The 24234-nt window shown below is 38.0% G+C and overlaps 1 protein-coding gene across 1 annotated transcript in view; it reads right to left on the bottom strand.

The window, feature by feature from the left end:
• Positions 1-24234, bottom strand: part of LOC136264144 (adhesion G protein-coupled receptor L3-like) — a 212297-nt gene that overhangs the window by 116598 nt on the left and 71465 nt on the right. The window contains exons 6-13 of the mRNA XM_066058857.1: positions 17064-17310; positions 14055-14112; positions 8808-8876; positions 7332-7449; positions 3747-3887; positions 3619-3688; positions 2820-2934; positions 2700-2758 (exon numbers count right to left, since the gene is read on the bottom strand). Coding sequence (XP_065914929.1) covers positions 2700-2758; positions 2820-2934; positions 3619-3688; positions 3747-3887; positions 7332-7449; positions 8808-8876; positions 14055-14112; positions 17064-17310 — 877 coding nt within the window. The remainder of the gene's footprint in view (positions 1-2699; positions 2759-2819; positions 2935-3618; positions 3689-3746; positions 3888-7331; positions 7450-8807; positions 8877-14054; positions 14113-17063; positions 17311-24234) is intronic.

A 24234-nucleotide genomic window follows, 5' to 3' on the forward strand; every position in this document is an offset into this window, starting at 1 on the left:
TCCAGTCACAATTATCATATATAAGGGGAACCATAAACCATGGTATGTCACTTATATACCACAGTGTGGTACTTTTGATCTTCACCACAGGTGTAGTATATTATGCGAGACTTGATATAAGATTCTGTTTGTGAAAGTGGTACATACCCTGACCGACTGGCAGACTCCTGTAAGCGTTTGAGCATTAATCGGATGGCTGCAGGTTCGAGGCTGCCTAGGTCCAGTCATTGATTTTTTATCCTTTCTCCACCTTTTCAAACACACTTTCTGTAACAACTTTAAATAGGCTATAGGACCAGGTGTCCTACAGACCTTCAGCACTTCTGCTGTAAAGCCTTAACAAAATATATATATATATAAGAAGCCCACTATGTAATCTTTGGTTCCTCTAAGCTTTCTACAATGCAATAGTACAGCTACTTTATAATATCGGTGTTAAGCACTAAACTGTAGGCCTGAGCCTATTATATATTTGAAATTGCCTATTATGCTTTTTGAGCAATGCTCCAAAATTTCCCCTATTATGTTTCAATTATGCCCTGTTGTATCCCATTACGCTCCAATTATGCTCATAGAAAATTGTGTCTTGATTGCTCTATTAGAGTATCCAATGCATCTGTGAACATTATTTTAGGATATTTCAACTTGCGGTGACTGTTCTATTAGAGTATAATGTTATCAATCTAATTAGTCTTTCCTTCACAAGTAGCTATAAATCTAATTTTTCACAGTAGTGTGTTTGCACACAATCCCATTCTGTATCATACAAAATATTCAGAGTTTCAGCTTCTCTAACAGCCAATGCACAACAATCGTGCCTACTATGTCCCATATCAAGAGTTAATAATAGTGGAGAGTATTATTAACTCTTGCCCATACTATGCTGGCATAATTGGTGCAGGCCTACTAAACTGATAAAATCTATACATTTATAGGATTAATTAATAGCTTGATTAGGGATTATAGAAAAGTTAAAAACTAGTGAAACAAGATAGGTTGTCTACATTTATATGCACGTATACTTATCCCTAATTCAGTCTAATTGGGGATTATACGTATGTTCACTGGTATATGTATCTACAGGTGTAGACAATCTTCCTTGTTTCACTATATTTCTGTGATTTCTAATTGAACATCAAATTCCCAATTTTTCTTATGTTTGTTTGCAACTAAAAAAATAGTGCTAGGCATGCTAAATAATTCATTTGAATGCACACCAATTACTGACAAGTAGAATGACCATTACAGCAAATTGGCATCTTGATCTGTTAGCTAAAGAAATAGGACACATAGGAGGACAAAAAGAAGTTCATGATGTATACTTCGGTGTGCCGGTTGGGCTAAAGCAACGTGCAGCAGTGAAAGAACAGGTAGCCATGACAAGTTACAAAGGTACGTGTCACCAGTCAGCAGAAAATGACACTAAACAAGGAAAATAAAGTTTTGTAACAACTTATTGACGTTATTAGGGTCAAACTAAAGGAACCTCTGGCTTTATCACGCCTTGCTAATACTAGCTGGCAAGGTGCCATGAAGGTATTATAGCTGGTTTCTGGTCAATATTTTTGCAAGTATGTGCACCCCTAATAATATGTGACTGGATTTGACAAAACCAGGCTTCCACACACATCCAATTCTTCAACTGTAACCACTTGTAATATGACCAATCAGTATGGTATTTACCTACAATTTACACACAATTCACTCATTGCTTTATCATAGGCATAGGAAGCAGGGGGAGCTGTGGGGGCTATAGCCCCCTCAATAATTTGGCTAGCCATTTTAAGTTATCTCTTAAGTATACTCAACAATCTACCTACCACCAACAATTCAGATTACCATATAATCACCTTTCTAACCAATCAGCAATCCATAAAGTAGTTATGAAACCATCTACCTGCAGACCCAACTCCTCAGCAACACTTTAGAGTGACGACCATGATAAGCGCCTCTAAAATTAATTTTCGTGTTCAGCAGTATTTGTATTGGCATAGATAATAATATATACCTACACATCTATGGCATTGGACAAAAAAATCTACACAAGTAATGCACCTATCAATGTCATGCCCCACCTACCCCGGGTCGGGCAGAGGTGGGGATTTATTGGGGATTTGCAAAAGCCAGACAACAAATTCCACACTCCTGGGGACAACTTCGAGTTACAAATTTCCTACTATGAATCACTAACACATGCTAACAACATAGTTTATTCGCGTTGCAAATGCCCTACCCTGGGGACAAGTTAGGGTGACGAATCCCCTACAAATCCCCACCCGCTGCCCGACCTGGGGTAGGTGGGGCGTGACATTGATAGGTGCATAAGTATACAGTACTGGCATGATTTTTACTGCTAAAAATACACTGAAATTCAATTTCAGAGCATTAATTTTAAATTTTTAGCAGGGTTTCTCACATGATTTGCAAATTCAACCATCATTATCTTTACCATTGCCTAGCCCCCCCCCCCCCAACCACGAGGTGTTAGCTACGTCTATGTCTATGCAATAACAGGTCAAAATTTGAAAGTGATAGCTTACTCCTACATTGAGTTATGGTCCTTTAAAGTCACAAATTTGGATGTGTGTGGAAGCCTGATTTTGTCAAATCCAGTCACATATCATAATATATGATACAGGTATGGTACTGTATGTGTCTTGACATTGCTGTCAATTAACATGCACACGTACATACAGTACCTTGAAGTTGAGACATTAAAGTCCCAAAAAACACATTGTGTGACACCAGTGCTCCCCACCTGTACAATAAAATGATCTTACAAAGTAGTCACATATAAAAATTGTGCTATAAATACTTACACGAAACGTTAATGTTACATATCTATCATCTTCTGTAAGATTAATTGGACCTTGTGAAAACTGAGTTGAAATAACTACACCAGATGATGATGGTCTATATCTAGGAAATTGCACACTAGAGGAAGAATACAAGTAGTTTAGCGATGTTGTACACTTCAAACACACAAGTTACAGTAAACCAACTATCAAAATGCATGGCTTTTAAAGTGAGAGCATTTCTTATCAATAAAAATGTAATTGGAAATCAAAGATGGAAGTCAAGAGATTACTATAATAGTAATTATGAATAAATTAATGATAATGGCAACAAGATTAATATAATAGCAAATAATTGACTGCCACTTTTGATTTTCACCCTATTGTAACTACATGTATATGCCAGGGTTTGTTGCACAATATGTTGTACGTATGTTTGTATGCATGCATGCAGTACGTACATAATTACGTACGTACGTATGTCTATGTATGTATGTAGTTTGGTGTGTGTGTGTGTATGTATGCGTGCGTGCATGCGTGCGTGCATGCATGTGTGTGTGTGTGTGTGTGTGTGTGTGTGTGTGTGTGTGTGTGTGTGTGTGTGTGTGTGTGTGTGTGTGTGTGTGTGTGTGTGTGTGTGTGTGTGTGTGTGTGTAAGTGTATGTATGTATGTGCATGTATGTATGTGTGTATGTGTGTATGTACATATGTACGTAGGTATGCATGTGTGAGTGTGTGTCTACATATATTGTATGTACACACATCTACAGTACATAAGCAAATCAAACCAATTGTTGAATGCTTCATACATATTCATTAATACCTCAATGAAGGATCACTGATATATAACTGTAAATTGTTAGCAACAAAATTCACCACTGGGACCACCACATCTAAAATGTAATGAAATATTGCATGTATTGTTATTCAGTTTAAAAAAAATATCTTCACTTTCAGTTACTCTTTGATGAATCAGAGCATTTCTTGGTATGGTGATTTGTGCACCACTGAACATTGTTGCCATGGTGTCATTGGGAAACACTACTGTATTAATCATACTTGTATCATTTTCTGCAAGTTGAGCTTCAACAACTATATTATTATAAATCAATAAAAGTTATGTATTTCACACAATAAGGTCTTCATCATAATGCAGAAATATGCATGCAAAGTATTACAAAATTACGCATGTTCAGTGCTCAAACACAAAATAATATTAAGACATGCAATAAGCATAAATTGCACCTTCATAATAAACAAATATATTTGCACAAGCATTGCTTTGCACACCTGTACACTTACAAGCTGAAACATATGCATATAACTTGGCATGGATAAGTACGTACACACATACATAATGTACTAGTATATTAAAAACTATTAATTTAAAAATGAAGCAGGGATCCAAGCAATACAAAGTAGTGAAAACAAGAGATAAATGATGGTATTACAGCATAGCTTTGTGGGAAAATCCCTACATTGGCATGTTATACACTGTAACAATAATTTTGTTCAATGCCAAAGTAGGAATTTTCCCACCAAGCTATGCTGTAATGCCATGATTCATCTCTTGTTTTGCTACTTTTTATTGCTTGGATCCCTACTTCATTTTTAAATTAATAGTAGTTTGTTTGGCTTTTTAGTTATAGCATACAGCTGTACATGCATGACTGTTCTATTAGGGTGACTGCTGTATTACATTATCTCAAGCCAGCCTTTCACCTACCAGGGTGTGTGGCATATTTTCATTATGCTAGCATTATGAATACAGCTAAACCAATATTAATGGAATGTGTCATCATGAAATTGTCAAGAGGTGTGGTCTTAGCGGTGCTCGATCATTACTAATCAACCAAGATCACGTTAATAAGTGTGATTGAGCTAGCATGTTTGAGCAAGTGTGGTATTCAACCTATCATGAAGTTATGTACTGGTATCTACTGAGCATAAGTGCTTAAATAAGTTTGCAGCATCTAAATATTCTGCTCAAGGAAAGGGAAAATTAATGGCTCAACGACAAAAAAAAATATTGTAGAATGAAGGATGAAGACAGCCAGTGTTGGGAAAGTTACTCTTTAAAAGTAACTAGTTACATATTACATATTACTTGCAACTGCACTATTTAGTTACAGTTACATATTACCCAAAAAATAAAGTAACTATAATAATATTACATATTATATTACTTTGTGTCCACAGCCTTAAGCTGTCATGTGTGAAACTACCACCTTATCACGTGACATGATTGCGTTGTTGGACAATGTGTAAATCTTGGTTATAAGTAAGAAGCTGGTGTTCATTCAGTAGGCTTCATTACTTCATTGTGGCTAGGCGTTACTCAGTAGATTACTAATGAGATTAGTAACTTTGTTACTTGCAGTAATAATGTTACGTAATATTAGATTCGTTACAGTAATTATATTACTTAGGTAATGCGTTACATCTGTAAGTAAAGCAACTTGAGTTATATTACCTGTTGTCATAGCGTATTTTGTTATATTACTTAGTTACCACAAAAGTAATAATATTATGTAACGCATTACATAACGCATTACATAAGTAATGCGTTACTCCCAACACTGAAGACAGCCTGATTGAAGATAAGCGGAAAGGCAAGGCCCAGTGTGCACACACTTGTCGGAACCCCAAAAGACACATCCCACTGGTGAGATTTATTGTGGCATAAAATGGTGGCCATGCACTGCTTCAGTTGGCCTCCAGCCTTGCGACTAGGCATGAGGCTATTATGCTCCAAAAATTGAGCATTATGCTTTTGAGCAGTGCTCAAAAAATCACCTATTATGCTTTTGAGAATTGCCCATTATTCCCAAAATTATGCCACCATAATTGGCTAATAATGACAGTTTATTCCTGTATCAGCCCATTTTCATTGATGTTTAAGCTTCAAATAGTCTTGAATTTTTAGCTGGTCGCTGTATTAGAGTATTTCATATCAATGTGACTGCTTTATTAGAGTAAATAATATTCGATGACTGTTCTATTAGAGTTTCTGACTGCTCTATTAGAGTATCTCGATCTTTTTTAACGGAATTATGCAATCTGCAGATTTTCCTACTGTTAAAGCTTTATAATCACCTAAAAATGCTAGCATAATTCCTGATTCCCACACATACCTATTATTCCCGAAATTATGCTGGCATAATCGCCGCATCCCTACTTGCAACTGTGGTCAGGCAGGTAGGCAGGCAGGCTGGCTGGCTGGCTGGCTGCAGACAAAAATTCTATGATTTAAAAAAAATTCTATATCCGGTCACCTGTATTTGCTATTAGATGGACTAATATGATTCTGTAAAGGTAGTTTTTGTTTCATAAGATGTTTCTAGGATGATTTTTAAAGGTGGCATTTTAGGCGGTGCACATCATTTTGGGGGGAATCCATGCTTAAACAGTACTACTGTATTGTCTGAGTACTCTTTGATACTGCATATACATGCATACATTCATGCATGCATACATATGCACATGCCCCAATTATGCCAGGATTATGCCAGGATAATAAGGAGTTTTAATTAATAGCAGGTGCATAAGAATCAAATATTAGACAGACAGTATTATTTGTACTGTATTAAATATTAACTCTTGATATTACTTATATTATTACATTTGCTGCTCCTTTGCTGATCATTGACATTTTGCACTCTAGACATGTGACCCGGTCTGCGAAAAGGGGTCTTATAGCATTTTCAATTGCATGTACGTGGCTACCTGTAACTTGACTTGTGAATGTGGTATCACCCCCTAACATAGCACTATAGCTTAGTGTAATATGAAGGTGATAGATTGTAAGCATGAAGAGTTATGAATAGTCACACTTGACAATTTGGAAAGGCTATAAGACCCCTTTTTGCAGACTGGGTCACATATACAGTATACTTTAATAGAGCAGTCTTCTACTTTTGATACATTCTAATAATGCAGTCAGCTTTGAATACAACCTTGAATGTTGAAGGATAATTGTAAGATTTGTTTAAAGTACTGCTCAAACAATAATATTGTTAAAATATAACTCAGACTTACAGCTAAGGCATGCATCTATTATGCCGGCATAATTTCGGGAATAATAGGTGGTTGAAAGAATTGGGGAATATTCCAGAATAATCGGATGAGTTCCAGGAATAATTGGTACAAAATTATAAATTTTCCTTGTAGCCTGATGTAAAAATCTTTTGGAAACACCACTGAAACAGTGCAAGAATAAAAACGGTTGAAAAGATCAAGATACTCTAACAGAGCAGTCCCTTACTCTAATAGAGCAGTCACTCACTCTAATAGTGCAGTTAACTTTGAGCCCATAATTCTATTATAACAGTCAGTTATATAAATTCGTAATAATATGCTTATATTTGGTACTAATTTCAGGAATAAGTTTGGGAATAATAGGTAGATGGAGAATAATTTTTGAGAATAATAGGTGAATAAAAAAAGAACTTCCAGAAAGAATAATCGGTAGATTTTGGAGCAATCAAGCCTACTTACAGCATATTCACATCTACACAATCCCTGATGTCCACTCACTTAGGTTCTCATTAGGAATGGTTCTGTTTTTATTTGTAGCGGAAGTGACAATCCCCACTGCTACAGCAAAACCCTCAGTACTTCTCAAAAGATCTTCACCAATTGTTGGCAACCCCGCCTACAACAGTAAGCTGATATTTATAGAAGAAAAACTCTTAGCACACAAACAACACTTATAATGAAATGATTGTAGTGTTCACTACAGTGCATACAGAATGAATCTTAGCACACAAACAACACTTACAATAAAATGATTGTAGTGTTCACTACAGTGTATACAGAATGAATCCATGCAATATAGGCTTGCATAAATTATGGTGGCATGATTTGAACATAATAGGCTAGCAAAGCATCAAGGATTATGCCTGCATATAGAATAATAAGATGGTTTTCAAGATCTTAAATTAACAAGTGCAATACACAGACAACGTAACATGAAATATTTCATATGAAAAACATGTGTGTTTCATTACTGTTTCCTGATTATTCACACCTTGAAAGATCAGCTTATTCTAATACAACTGATAATAATTATTCTAATAAAACAGTCAGCTCTTGATTTTGAAAGCATAAAGTTAAACAAATGTTGAGCATAATTGATAGCTCAAAAGCATAAGTTTTCAGAGCATAACTGGCTTAAATCTAATGCAATGGTACTGTATGTATAGCAATAATTTAAACTATACTATAGTATTACACAATTACCCTATATCATGTATATAATACACTATTAAAAATTAAATCCAGCTCTTATACCCCTACACTGTACAAAATATACATAGAGTACATAACAAATGTATAAGCATACACTGTATCATATATACATAAACTACGGAAGAGGGTCCAGCACTCCTTACTATTTTACTGGAGGGTGCTGAGTCAAAGCTGTATTGTGCAATAGTCATCACGTAAATTTCTGCAAGCTTTTCAGAAACTGGTCAATCACAATCGAGATACTCTAATGGAGAAGCCACCCCAATAAAGCAGTCACCCTAATACAATAGTCAAGCATGTATTAAAATAAGCAGTGCTTAACTAACTCCTTAAACTATTGAAAATTCAACCTACTGAAACACCTAATTTTCAAAATTTTCCTGGGGTGGTATGCCCCAATACCCCCTATAATATTAGCATGCTTCATATGCATATATACTACTATATACCAACATAAAATTTGGGTATTAACACCCTCTGCCTCCTATGTGTATGTACAGCATATAATTGGAAAAAAACTAGGAAATATTGTAGGCATGTAAATTTTTAAGCAATTATTCCAGCTATGCAATTTTGTAACTATTTAAAATTAAGTAGATTTATGCTATTCTGTTCCAGCATTGAAATATTACCTGTTATGCCATGGGATATAGTTTATACACACAAGCTTAGTTTTTGTAGGCCTTATTTACCTTGTATACAATGCATTCAAAACATTTTATCATACTATTGATATGCAGATGCTTATATAAATAAACTCACGTATGGTGAATGCAGAAATGATTCACTGTTTGAATCATTCAGCAAATTGCTGATTGTTGCTGCCACATTCTTGCAGTAATATACAAACATATATAATTAACATTTGTAATACAACATAATAAAACTGGACAAATACATATTTACAATAAATTATCAAGCATAATGCTTCATAAGCAAACTAGTTTGATTTATGTTTTAAAATGATCTGAATAGAATAGTCAATTTTATAATATATAAATAAGTCAAGTAACATTGGAGTATAGCTACACCATCCCCTTTTAACAGGCTCAATAGAGAACCTTGTGATATCTTCTTCTACTTAATGAACATGGCTGTAGATTTACAGTATTGTACATAGCTATGTACATTTTAGCACTCAATTGAGACTATTTTGGATCATCATAACTCATTCTCATAATAATAATAATACTAAAAATTACAAAACATACTGTAGTTTAAAGTTTTCTACATTTAGTCTTGGTGCATCATGCATACATGAACAGTAAATGGGATAAGCCATGCTTGTATGCCCATGTCTTCATGCCCAATTAAAACTTGGACATATGAGTACATAGATACATACAGTACATATTCCATGCACATACATGTATACAGTATGTACGACTCAAATGCAATGCTGCACTCATCACTTGTGTCTTTCATTGCATGCTTACACTCAACACTAAGAAAATATATTGTGACTAGAGTCCTAGAGCATATATATATATATATATATACAGTATATCACTTGACACCACACATGGCTGACTGCTCTGTATCTGCAGTATGGTGCAGTGCAACAACTGGAATGTACAATCTAGCAGTGGTTGAAGGCAGGGTTTGAGTGCAGCTGGGATTTCCAAACCGAGCTGGCCACCTGAGCAATGTACGTACTTACTGTGGTTGGAGCCAGAGTGATGATCTACTGTATAGCACTACTGTGCATACACACTCATACATTATTTAAAAAATATAATTCTGGGTTAACCTTCATGTATTGATGAATTGCTAACAGGTGATCCACCATGCTGTGAGATGTGAATAGTAGACATTAGTCGTAGTGATTAGGTGCTATGATATACAGTGATTGTTGACTCATAATTTTAGCTAATGCATCATTGAGTGTGGTCACCAGGTAGGTTTCATAAGACATTAATAAATGAAACACTTTCACACCTCAGATCAAAGAAATTCCAGAGCTCTTCATAGGGAGACAACTAAATGTACTGTGGTGTACACTGAGATGTATCCCGGGAAAGTGGTTGCACTTCAAAACAGCAAGCATAGTCTTGATGTGGATGAAGTATAGTGGTAACATTGTGTTTGCTTTATGAAGGTTCAGACTGAAATTGAATATAGCTATTATCATGAATTGGAATCTGCCATGAGAAGCACTTAGATAAAGGCATTTCTAATCAGTATCATTGCCATTCCAGGAGTTGGGAAATTAATTAGTTTAAAGGTGAGAACTAGTCTTATAGTGCATTCACAAGCATTTAGGCACATTTTTGAATATGGACCACACCAACATTACAGATAACATGAGTTGACCACACTGTAGACTATGGTACAGCTCATTTAGAGGGTTACTAAATCACTTAGTCACCTGACATGCTCATTTAGTCACTTACACATGTTCATTTAGTAACCCGCCCTCGGGCATTTTTGTACGTGAAAAATAATTATAACACGAAAGGTGCACTGGAGTACTTGATAATACTGAAATACAATTCTTCTCCGTGTTCTGCAAATAATTCTGGACAAATAGTAGACTAAGCGGAGTATCTACTGTAGTTCTAGCCGTTACCCTGGTTACCTGTGAAATAATTATTTTTGTGGGCGCTGTAATGACTTCAGGAAGAAACCGTTCTGCTGTTCTACGTTGCTCTTTCACCCCATCCTAATGCTCTGGCTATAAAGGTATGTACTTTAAACCATAGTCTAAATAAGTTAGACACCGCGACCAACGGGAACTAAGCGATTTAGTAACCCCTCTGGCCCTTAGTAGCGCCCTCACTGCGCTCGGGACGCTACAGCCTCAGGCCATTGGGGTTACTAAATCGCTTAGTTCCCTTGGTCTTGGTGTCTAACTATTATATAACAAAGTTTACCCCTGTATGCCTTTAGTATACATTGTGATTAGTCTTTAAACAATGCGACAGCATTAAATCAGCAAATTCCCTAAAATTTTCCCAACTCAAGACAATCTTAGAACTCATCCATTTCATTATAACAATGTGACACGGTTTGACAAAACTGGTCTTATCACCCATGTCAGCAGATTCGATTTTTCACCCAGGACACAAAGCTACATGAATAAACTATCTAATTCCACAATAAAAATCAGCTAGACTTGAGTGGTCTGGTTTTGCTGGCTGCTTTTCCCAAGCCCAGTGGCAATCCTTACGTGCGGTGTGGGGCCTTAATGGAGCCCTGGTCAGCCTGGGGATGACTGTATGTGGCTGTACAGCTTTGTGGTGTTGAATAAATACCTCTGCTGTGAATTTCCTTTCATTTTAGTCAATTTTGAGACCTCAATGGCCCAAAACTTGGCCTAATTCATCCCTACGCCTTCCTTTTCAATTATTCAACACCATCTTTCCCGCCTTCCAGGGCCCCCGCCTCCCTCCCATTCTGCAGCTCGCCTGATACAGTCAACCTCAGTTTTAAAACTATCTAAAATGGCAGGAAACTTAGTTGTTGGCTACTTGCACAGTGGATGCTCTGGAAAGTAAGGAATTGGTGTAAAACGTGTGAAAATTTGGTACACGTAGCTTCAACCATTGGCAAGCTACAACACACTAAATACTTTAAACCGGCATTTCTCGATACTTTTAAATAGGTAATAAGCCCGGTTTTCCCAGACTGGGTCACATACAGCTATAGATTTATAGCCAGATACTCCAGAACAGCTGACTTACCAATTTCAGCCATGAAACACATCCAGAAGTAGTGCCAGCCACTTAGAACAGCCACAGCAGCCAGTTTATAACTTTGTATTATTGGGTGGATCACGTGATCTCACGTGACACAGTTGTATGTGACCCAGTTTGACAAATACTACTTGAGTGTCAATACTACATGTGCAATAGTGTAGCTATCCACTGGTGGTAATAGTTTGATTTTGCCTGATGTGCGATTTGGATTGGTTTTGTAAAATCTGGTCACATTTAGTAATATTACATGCTGCCTACCCATAATCTAATCTTTCAGGCATGCATATAAAATGTTACACACTTACTGCAGAACAGGTTATTAGCCGAAATGGAAGTGTTACACAGTAACATGGGAACTTGAGATTTGCCTGATATCAGTATGTCCACAGACCTTGGGTTGTGCCGTCAGACTTTGGGAATACATATCAGGGGCGGATCCAGGAGCTGGCAAGAAGAGGGGCACAAACAGGCTAAGTTGTTAGTTGTAGGTGGTTGGGGAGAACCAGATTCTCTTGGTAGTTGCTGCATTTTTGAAGCAGCAAATAATCACTTCTTAGCAGTGTCTCGCTGTTGACTCTTGCCATTTTGGCCTTTGCAGATGGTTGTGAAGTCTTAAAAGCTGTTTTAAAGGCTTTGAATGTGTTAAATAACATCAACACGATGATTATTTTTAGAGGCGCTTAATACACACAAAGGTTCTGGGGGCAATTTTACAGCCAGTTTGACTTTGGTTTGCTTTGATTTCAGGTGAATTTGTAATAAATGCTACTAAAATGTGCATATTGCTTTCATGAGCTAACTGATCTAGCCCTGACATTATAGAAATTAAGTTTATACAATGTACAGTAAGTATACTAGAGTTAAGAACTGGTAATCAAGTGGTTGGTAATGCAGTATGTAGAGCTAGGGAAGTCTGTTCTGGTACCATTGAGGCTGCCACCGAATAAACTCTACTATATAGCAAACTGAGACTTTGTTATCTAACTAGGCAAAATAAGCAGGCATATATGGAATATACATACATAGGAATGCAATAACTAGAGCACTCTATCATGGATTCACACATTCCTTGCAGATGGCTTGCTATCAGAGCTCTCACAGGAAAATTCTACTTGCAATTCTGTGAGACGCGAGTACAGCTTTACTTGAAAATCACTTGAGTCTACTTTGTGACTCAAGAAAACAGTTAGAGTGAGTGCAATATTGTGGTTTGAGTGGTACTGTACATATATACACACATACATACAATACTACAATTTTACATGCAATGCATCCACACTTACGTACATGCACACTGTACATACATACACACACACACATACAGACATACGTGCATGCACATACGCATGCATACATACATACATACATACATACATACATACATACATACATACATACATACATACATACATACATACATACATACGTACATACATACATACATACGTACATACATACATACAAATATACCGTGGTAAAGTCATCTTCGTATGCAAGATTTGTACGAAAATTTCTTGCACGAAATTTTTATACAAGATTGAACTACTTTAATAGAGCAGTCATTTACATAAATCATACAAAAATATTTTCACACGAAAATTATCACGAAAATTTTTTGCACGAAAATAAAGTGAATTACAGTACATACATACAAACATACATACAGTACACACACACACACACACACACACACACACACACACACACACACACACACACACACACACACACACACACACACACACACACATACATACTTGCATGCATATACATACCTGTAATGTATAATTGGAACCTGAGTTGTTAAACATTATTTAGTTACTGTATCTAAAGTGGCATTTAATGAAACATCAAAAAGATTGCTCCAATTGGTCATAGTAGTATGAAGACTTTAAATTGCAATATTGCATCCTTTCCAAGCATATTCTATTAGATTAGTTGCTTGTATAATAGCCACACATGGATAGTAGCCACACTGCAGCTTTGAATTATTGTCATAATAGCCATCCTTAGATAAGAGCCATGGCTTCTTTCAAAATGTGCTGATGTAAGTATTATAAGACATGTTTGAGTCAGATCTTTCAAGCCAGGAAATTTTTTGAGAAAAGTTAAAATGGGTAATAGTATTGAAGGGTTGTGGATTACTTCTACAGTGTTTGCTAAAAGTTATAGTAGCTATGGCTATTAACTGGTCAAATACAGTGCCAAGAATTATGGACTGTGCAGTTACATATTTATCTGAGTACCAGATGGTCCCCAGGGTTCTCAAAATTGAGGTTCCACTTATTTGATACACACACATAGTACTTACATTCAAAATGATGTCAACAACTTCTACATTTTCAATGATATTTACACTTGCAGTGATTCTACAAAGTTTTTGATAATGCAATAAATATAAAACCAAACTATTCATTGTAGAGCACAATTGATTAAATCTTTGGGAATTACATACAGTTTACATATGTACATACAGTACTACAACCTTCCATGCATCATTTAAACATAGCTCTATGTATAATAGAACTGCCAGCATAATCTGGGGAATAATAGGTAGGCAAAAGCATTGAGCACAATGCCAGCATGATTGGTGTACAGTAATTATATTGGGCATTATACTTTTCATGTACCTCAGATCAAAGGAACTGCCTAGGCTACATTTTTTATGTAGCCAAGCTAGCCTGGCTACATACAAAATGTAGCAGGGCTACAACTAGGCTATTTTGACAGCTAGACTATTTTGACATATAAGGAAGATCAGGGGTGAATGTGGTAATTACAACTATTATGCAATACTTTGAAGTTATATTTAAAGCCTTAAATCAATCAGTTTAAAGCCTTTGAAGTTACTTCATGTATTTGAGAGTACTTTTGATGTACTTGAAAACACTTTTGATGTGGTTTGGTATAGTTTCAAAAAAGTTTCAACTATAGCACTAGCACTTACTATGCAAGGTTTTCAAAATGTTTAAGAAACCTATATCACCAAGAGATAGTTTTATTGTGGGATTCAGTTTGTCTCAATTGAGAGCTACAGTAGACTCAATTGTAAGCCACATGAAACCCACAATGTAAAGTGCATCTTGCCTATATAGGTTTTATATACATTTTAGTAGTTTCTAAAAGAAAGAAACACTTAACAACACAAATAGGCAGATCAAAGGATTGGAATATAATTCCTTTGGAATATAGGTATTATTTCTTTGATCTACCCATGCAAAGTGTTACATATTAGCTGTAACACAGGGCATTCGGGCATACATATCAGGCAAAGGCGCAAAGCCCCCATGCCCATGTTACAACTATTACATGATGCAGTCTAAAAAATCATATTTACTGGTAGTTGTGAAGGTATATACTCTAATAGAACAGTCATAGCATTTGAAAATAATAGAGCAATCAAGATACAATTTTCAAAAGCACAAATAGGGCATCATGCAGCACAAATGGGCATAATTGGAACATAACTGGGGAAAGTTTGGAGCATTGCTCAAACACAGCATAATAAGCTCAGGCCTAATGTATAAATGCTTAAATAAATAAGGAATTTGCACCATATGGTGTCTATAGCAGTGAATGTGTTATTACAAGATTACATTAAAGATGTTGGGACTTTATGTGCTATTCCACATACTAAATGTACAGTAAAGTCTTGGTTAACTGAAAGGGAACAATATGATGGCTAATCTCATTTTAAGAACACATATCACAATTCACAAATGTGACCTAGTCTGGAAAAACTGGTCTTATCGCTTATTTAAAAGTATCAAGGATTGCCAGTTTTAGTGTACTGTAGCTCGTCAATGGTTGAAGTAATGTGGACCAAATTTTACACCAATTCCTTACCTTCCAGGGTATCCACTGTACAATTAACCAACCACTAAGTTTCCCACCAGTATTAACTCAATGTTGACTGTGCCCAGTGAACTTCAAAAGGGGTGGGTGGTGGGGGCCAGTGGATGGCAAGAGGCTGTTTAAAATTCAAAGAGAAAGGTGTAGGGATGAAGTAGAAGTCATTCAGGTATCAAAACTGGTTAAAATGAAAGGAAATTTACAGCACAGGTCTTTACTCAACACCACAGAGCTGTACAGCTACATACAACCATCCCCAGGCTATCCAGAGCTCCATTACACTGCTTGAAGGTTCTTAGTTTACTAATTTGTTAAGATGCCTTACTGTAGTTATACTGATAGTAAAGTGTCAGTAAACTTAAGTATATGGAACATAATTATTTTACTAAATTTTAAACTCTCAGTAAGACATCAGTGAATGCGGGTTTACTGAAAAACTACTGAAATAACAAACAATTAACTGTTCCATATACTGGGGATATACCACTGTAGTAAACTAAGATACTTCAAGTAGTGTTAGGGCCACAGACCACTTGTACAGATCAGTCACTGTGTTTGGGAAAGGCAGCCAGCAATATCAGACCACTGAAGTCTAGTTCATTTTGTTTGTGAAATTTGAGAGTCCATTTATGTAGCTTTTGTGTTCTTGGTGAAAAACAAATCTGCAAAAAGACCAACTTTCCCAGACTCAGTCACAAATAAAAGTTGAATACATATATATAACATACCTAAAAATTCTTTACATATAAAGGGTAATAATTATATAGTGTATCTTTTGTGTAGTAGTAATAAGGCCAATACTGGTGATTTTCTATTTTTCATCAGCGTGTAGCTACAGTACATCTAACAGCATAACAGAATGATGTAACCAATAATAATCAAATATTACACATGCATATAGTTCTGTTTTCAAGAATGTCACACCCATCAGTACCTTGTACACCATAACATACTGTATAACAAAAATGCTTAGAACTTGGAAGGTTTGAATAGCAAACTCTCTTATATTCTATAATTTTTGCAGAGTTTTACAAGGAAGAATTTGTACCAATTATAATAGCTAATACTTCAATGGGATAGGTATTTGTATACTTTGATTACTTTAATAGCTAGTACTTCTTATTGCCAAGCTCGCTGGTAAGGAACACTCATCTATTTTGTACTCCAGGTATTGCTCACCCCACCACCCCCACCCTCCACTCCTTTTTGATTCTACTACACTGAAAAACTGGTGGGAGGTTGCTTCTTGCACTCTAGGTGGTCTGAAAGGCTGGTGTAATCAGACATAATTTCATCTACATACTGTAGCTGCCAAGGTTAGTAATTTAAAATATAAAATATTGTTTACCCAGGAATGTATATGTATACAATGTGCCCAAAGGTAGGTTTTCCAAAATCAGGTTACATAATATACAATACAGCATCTATGCATGGACATTTTAGATTTGTATATGTATTCAAAAGTAACCTGGTAATTGTATCGATGATTTCAATGGTGGAATTGAGATCATTAGGAAACAGGCTACCACTAGATCTGGTAGTTATATTGGTCAAATCTGCACTTATGCTTTGCAATTTGTTTGCAACATCTACGCTATTGGGGTCTAGATTGTTAGCTCTCTCTGTTAGATTAGTGAGCTCAGTATTTCTACATTGGGTAACATCTATGAAATCATCCCATTCCCCATTCTGTTGACATCTTCTGTAAGCCATTCCTACAAAATACAATTAGAAATACATGTATGAAATCACTGTGCATGGCACATACTGTAGTAATAAATTTAATGACTAAAAGTCATGTGCACAAGTTCAAGGGGCATGTCACAAACATTATGGATCTACCATGTATACAGCTAGACTCCAAGTCTAAATACAAAATCTACAGAATTTAGTGTCCATAAGTTATTGTGTTGCTACTGTATTAGCTGGTTATTATACTGTACACACTACAAAATTCACAGTGGGTTATGCTTACAGTAGCTATGTAATGCCATCAACTTTCAGAGTTGGGGGAACATGTTACTGAAGTACCATGTTATGTAATAATCATTGAATTTTTGGTGTCAAAGTAACATGCTGTTTTCTAATACGTGGTAATATAACTTAGGTTACTTTCTCTAATTTATAACTCAGTACTGTAATGAAGAAGTAATATTATAATGGCAGTAATGATGCCAAGTTAGCCATGTAATATTATTATGTAACAATACCACAAGATGGTATACTATATCAATTGTCCTCCAATGCCAATTACCTGAGTTGCAAAACCAGTGTACAAATGGGATGAACTGTAATCCAGCTTTTCTAATACTCACGTAATTTAATTTTGTACTCACCGTTATTTTGTGCACATGTTTTACTTGTAAAGTGGAGAGCCAAGGCCAGCTTTGGAGGGGGTGCTGGGTACTCCATGCCCCCCTCAACCCTTTCAGCACCAAACTTATCTAAACTATACAAGAAACCATATATAACTACATGTGCGAGTCTGTAGTGAAACCTACCCTGGAACTTACCAAAGTTTCTTGTGAACTGCAGCAACATAAAACACTAGTCTGCCTACCCAATGAAATAGGTTAAAGCACTTAGATATACTGTGCTACAACAGCCTACCAGCCTCTTAAACATGGAGTGGAGCATGTATTAAGATATCTATGTGTGCCTTATACCTATGTGGTGCAATTGAGCCGAGGCCACACCACCATTGGTACCAACTCATATGATCTGACAACTGATTTAAAAGCTTAGTTTGAATACAACAAATAATGTTATTAACCTAATGTCACAGTTACTACGTATGTAATATAAAGGTTGTTAAGTAGCTGTAGTACTTTCTTTTTAAAAAAAGTAATATGTATTACTGTATTATTAAGTTACTTTATATTATTTTTATTTCTAATGATAATCTTAGATGATAGGCTGAGAAGTGATTTTAAGTAGTAAGTAACTGTAACACTCCATTTAAAAGTAACAAGTAATATGTAATCTAATCCAAAACAGCCAAGCTGTAAAAAAGAGTGCGTCCCCCAAAAAAGCTATTGTGAAAAAATATGTGAAATCCAAGGTGGCGGCCAAGAAATGGCTGTGATGGTAGGTTAATGACAAAAATTTTAATAACGACAATTCAGGTGAATTTGTGTTGCCTTCTCCACTAGGATTTGACACCAAATTCAGCTGAATTGTCATAATTAAAATTTTGCCATTAACCTACCATCACAGCCATTTCTTGGCCGCCACCTTGGATTTCACATCTTTTTTCACAATAGCCTTTTTGGGGACCGCACTCTTTTTTACAGCTTGGCTGTTTTGGATTAGATTTCACTTCTTTTTGTATTAGCATACCCAAAGCCGGCCTGTGGATGGCTTTGGGGCTTTTTAACCTATATTTTTTTCTTTACCACAGGAAGAAGAAAAAGATGGAGCAGATTTTATAAATACTTTAATTCTGACTTTATCAGTAAATGTACAAATAATATATACATATAATACATATTTATTACATGTCGATTAATCCCTATAAGATAACTTTTTTTATAGCTGATCTCTCTACTGGGTGATTTGAAATGTAGCTGAACTCTCTACAGGGTGATTTGCTTGTACGTAGATGAATTCTCTACAGGATTCTCACTACAGGGTGACTTGACTCTAGCTGAACTCTCTGCAGGGTTATCTGTTTGTAGCTGAACTCTCTACAGGGTGATCTCTCTACAGGGTGACTTGTTTGTAGCTGAACTATCTGCAGGGTGATCTCCCTCACCATACTATTACCCTTACCACCCACAACACACTAACACTGGGTTGTGCGCCACCAAACGTGGGCTACTGTTTTTCAAACTGTTAATTGCACACTTACAACTGCATACAACAACTACCTATGCATGTACAACTGGAGAGTGGGGGCTTAGCAACAACTAATGATAAGAGAGAAATAATAAATTTGAGACTGCCCAGCCCAAAACAGCCTCAGGAAAAAAACCTGGCAGGCATTTTTTTTTTTTTTTGCCTACCAGGAAAAACCCTAAATTTGCTCCACTCTCATGTATGTGTATGCACCAACAAATCAGTTTAAAATTCCAGCATGTCTCTTGTCCATTATCATCAGCAAATCTATCTAAAGATAGTCAAAGAAAATATATAAAAAATCTTTTCATTTTAAACACCATCACACTAGGGAGGGTGGGTGGATGTACCCCACTAGCCTTAACACGTGGCGTAGAATGAATAACCACACCTAACTTAGTCTTATAAACCTTTACGTCACGTGAGAGAGGCTCACGTGACCACCAATAGTATTCATGCGGGAGCTTATTTTCTGTCTAATTCATTACATTCAACCGACAGAAAATACACCTCCCTCACCATACTATTACCCTTACCACCCACAATACACTAACTCTGGGTTGTGTACCACCAAACGTGGGCTACTGTTTTTCAAACTGTTAACCAACTCTAGGGTGACAAAGATAGGACTGTACTACAAACTGAGCTTTACATTATAAGCCAAGCTGTTTGGTTACGGATAATCTGTGCTCCAATGAATCCTCTATGTATCCATCCTTCGCATTTTCTGATTTCCATCTACCATGGCGCTTGAATAACCTGTCGGGGACTCCAGCATTAGCCGCCTTGGTAGCTCCACCAACTCTCATACTGTGTAGCCCAAAATCTTTTGGATCATAGCCCAGATTTCTAAGCTTATTTTTAAAAAGCCTGTGAAGGCAGGTGTAACTTATGCTGCCCGACTCACGCAACCTGTCTCCCAGCTTGGTCTTACATATTGGGCGGAACAAAAACCTTTGATCCCTCCATGAGATCTGTGTTCTCCTTATGTATTCTTCCAGCTTGCTGACTGGACAGGTGGCTGAGCCACATCTGGCAATCACTACTTCCTCTCCTTTTCTCAACTGGTCTCCCTTACTATGTGGAATATGTAGCACTATGTACTCTTCATAGACAGAGATATCATAGGGCCGAATATTCACCAGTTCGCTGAACCTCAAAAACCCTACAAAAGATAACAGGCATGCAGTGGTAAGTCTTAAATCAGTTAGGGTGCCACTCATCTTTGCATCTTCCACCATCCGCTGCAGCATAGCTACCGTCATGGGAGCTTTCTTGACAACAGGTTTAGCCAAAGATCTCTGAAGACCCTCTAGGATAGCTTTAACGAAGGGGGAGGCAGATGGAGAGACTAAGCCTGCAGTAGAGTGTACCCATGCCAGGGAATTGCATGCTTCCTCCACTGCCGATTTTGAGCCAACTGTATCAGCAAGGTGTTGCAAGTAGAGGCCAACATGGTGCTCTTTGGCAGGGATTGCTGGCATTCCATACCTCTTAGCCCAGCTCTTCCACCGTTTGTATGCTGCAAGGTATTTCTTCACTGTGGAGTTTGCTCTACTATGCAGGATAGTGTTTGGGAGCTTGTCCGCCAGTTCCCGAAGCTCTGGGTCTTCGACCTCCTTCACTGCTGCCCACACGCCTTGCGAATATATATCTACAAAATGACAAGCCATACAGTAAGAGAGAAACTAGGCTCACCAGCTAGTCCCATCACCATGGTCCAAGCTGTTGGGTCATACCCCACTGCCTTCTAGACTGTGACCACTCTTGGGTCATACACAACATTCCTCTAGACTGTGACCACTCTTGGGTCATACACAACAGTCCTCTAGACTGTGACCACTCTTGGGTCATACACAACAGCCCTCTAGGCTGTGACCACTTTTGGGTCATACACAACAGTCCTCTAGACTGTGACCACTCTTGGGTCATACACAACAGTCCTCTAGACTGTGACCACTCTTGGGTCATACACAACAGTCCTCTAGACTGTGACCACTCTTGGGTCATACACGACAGTCCTCTAGACTGTAACCATTCTTGGGTCATACACAACAGCTCTCTAGACTGTGACCACTCTTGGGTCATACACGACAGTCCTCTAGACTGTGACCACTCTTGGGTCATACGCAACAGCCCTCTAGACTGTGACCACTCCGGGGTCATACCAACAGCTGTCTGGGCTGCAACCATCACTAGGTATCCTTGGATGTCTGGAAGTTTAGGCGTAAAGCTAGTACCATTGTGTTTGGGACCCCCTTGAATAGCGTGGACCCCGAGTGACCTGGCATGATTAAGTACTCCATTCTAGGAAGCTCCCGTATCCTTACTACAAAACTTGCTGGGTGGGTTCCATTGGGGAACAACAAGGACCAAAATGGGGCCGACGGCCACTTTGGGGCAATCAGAGTACCTGAAGCCTTACATATGCTTGCATGTTTAAGCAGTCGGGGGATCAAGAACATAGGGGGGCACCACCAGTTGTTTTCATTGCCCCAATTGCATGTGAATGTGTCGATAGCTTCTGAGCCTGGACACCAATAGCGGGAGTTAAAACAGGGAATTTGGCTGTTGTACCCATCAGCAAACCTGTCTACTGTATGTGGTCCCCATAAGGCATTCAATTCCCCAAACACCAGTGGATTCAGCATCCAGTCGTCGTGGTCAACTATCCTACTGATATAGTCAGCTATTTGGTTCTCTTCCCTGGGGATCCACTCGGGCTCCACATGGATTCTTACCTTTACTGAGGTGTCAAAGATTGCCAGGGTCTCTTGTTGGAGGGCAGGCTTCTTGTTCCCATTTAATACGATTCTCACTACATTTTGGTTATCGGTAAACCAACGCACCCTTTCGTTCTGTAATTTAGATTCAAAGGACTCTAGGACCATTCTGACTGCCCTCAATTCTCTCCATGTTGAACTTTGCGCTGCCTCCTCTTTTGACCACTGGCCATTTGCAATTTGACCACCATGTTCCACAGTGTAGCCACCATACCCCGTATTACTGGCATCTGAGTATACCACCCTTACTGCTGATGGTTTTGGCCATAGGTCCTGTCCATTGAACAGGTTCATTTTGTTCTGCCAGAACAGCATTTCGGATTTTGCCTCTGCCGACAATGCCAACTGTTGACACCATGACACCCTTGTATTCAGGACAGCATACATGCCATGAGTCATCAGACGGGTAATTGGCCCAAGGGCCAGTGACATTGAAACTATTTTACCAATCATGCTAGCCAAAAGCCTTGCTGGTATAACTTGTTTGTGACATAACGATTTTAGTAATTCACAGGTATCTGTCAACTTTGTCTGAGAGATGAAAAGTTGACCTTCATGCAGGTTAATCTCAAAACCCAGCCATATTAACCTCTGCTCGGGCTCCCACTGAGATTTTTGCTCATTAGTTATTAGACCCGCGCTGGCTAGATCTACCTTTACCTTCTTGCTAGCTTCGATAGCTTTGTCTAGACCTTCGATGGCCACTATTCCATCATCCAGGTACAGGACTACTCTTAACCCTTGGCCCCTCCAGTATCCTACTAATGGCCTTAATAACTTTGTAAAAGCATAGCAGGCTGTGGATAACCCAAAAGGCAAGACAGTAAATACAAAATAGGACTGTGTACTATTCCACTCCCAAGTAAACCCAAGGTAGGACTGGTGAGGCTCAAATATATCCAGGTGGTGGTATCCAGATTTTAGGTCAAACTTGAATAGGAAATCGTTTTTGTTTAGCATTAGCATGGCAATCCTTAGGTCCTCATACTTGAACCGGTCCTTACGTAAGTATTGGTTTAAATATCTAAGGTTGAGCACCAGTCTACATTTTCCCTCCTGGTTAGTTACTACTGATTAGGGACTACAAACAAAGGGCTTCTCCTTGATTTCTCTTATGCACCTATTAGCTAGGAGTTCCTTGACACTATCAGTGACAACTTTTTGATGGTTAAAAGCTGAGGCATGGTTACGCTGCTCAAATGGAGCTGGTGCGTACATCAGGGGAAGCTTATAACTGTTTTGTATCCAACCCAGCACTGTAGCTGGGGCCTGCAGGACTTCTGTCCAAAACCCAATACATTCTTTAAGCCATCCCTGGACATCAACTATCTGTTGAATAGTGACCCCTTGTTCCTCAGCCTCCCAGGATCTACTGAATTCTAAATCCCAAATTTCATATGGGTCAGGTTCGAGAGAGGTCGAGTATGCCTCACTTGAGCATGTTACACTATTCCTCTGGCTGGGATATTTATTTGGACTACCTGGCTTGGTTGGGATGACCTCCTGGTCACCAGTGGGCTTCCCTACCTTTGTATTATCAACACCCGGTGCACCCTCATCAGGAGCATACTCTGAAGCTCCATTAACAAGTTTTTCTTGTCTGTAAGCCTTGTCAACACCATGTAGGTGACTATTCAATACTTGCTCCAGACCATCACCAATAGCCCCTTGCTCGATACTGAGCACACTTGGCCCTATTGCACTACCAGGGCCCCTTACCCCATTGTGACACACATCATACGACTTATTCATAAAAGGATACAGTCGCTGGGATTTGTTGCAGGATCTTGCAAGGTGGCCATACTCTCCACAAGTGTAACAAGGGCCCAGTGGTCTTGTCTTCAGGGGTGGCGGTCTGGGCTGTACATCCACAGGTCTATTGGCCGGTTCTGCCTTACCCCACTTTCTAACTGGCCCATTGTCTAACATGGCTCTCCTCTTTTGCTGTACTGCTCCTTTTTAGCCTTGTACAGCTTCTTTTCATCTTCGGAGTTGTCTGCCAGTTCGTCGGCTTCGTAC

Source organism: Dysidea avara, chromosome 1 (assembly GCF_963678975.1).
Source record: "Dysidea avara chromosome 1, odDysAvar1.4, whole genome shotgun sequence".
NCBI lineage: Eukaryota > Metazoa > Porifera > Demospongiae > Dictyoceratida > Dysideidae > Dysidea > Dysidea avara.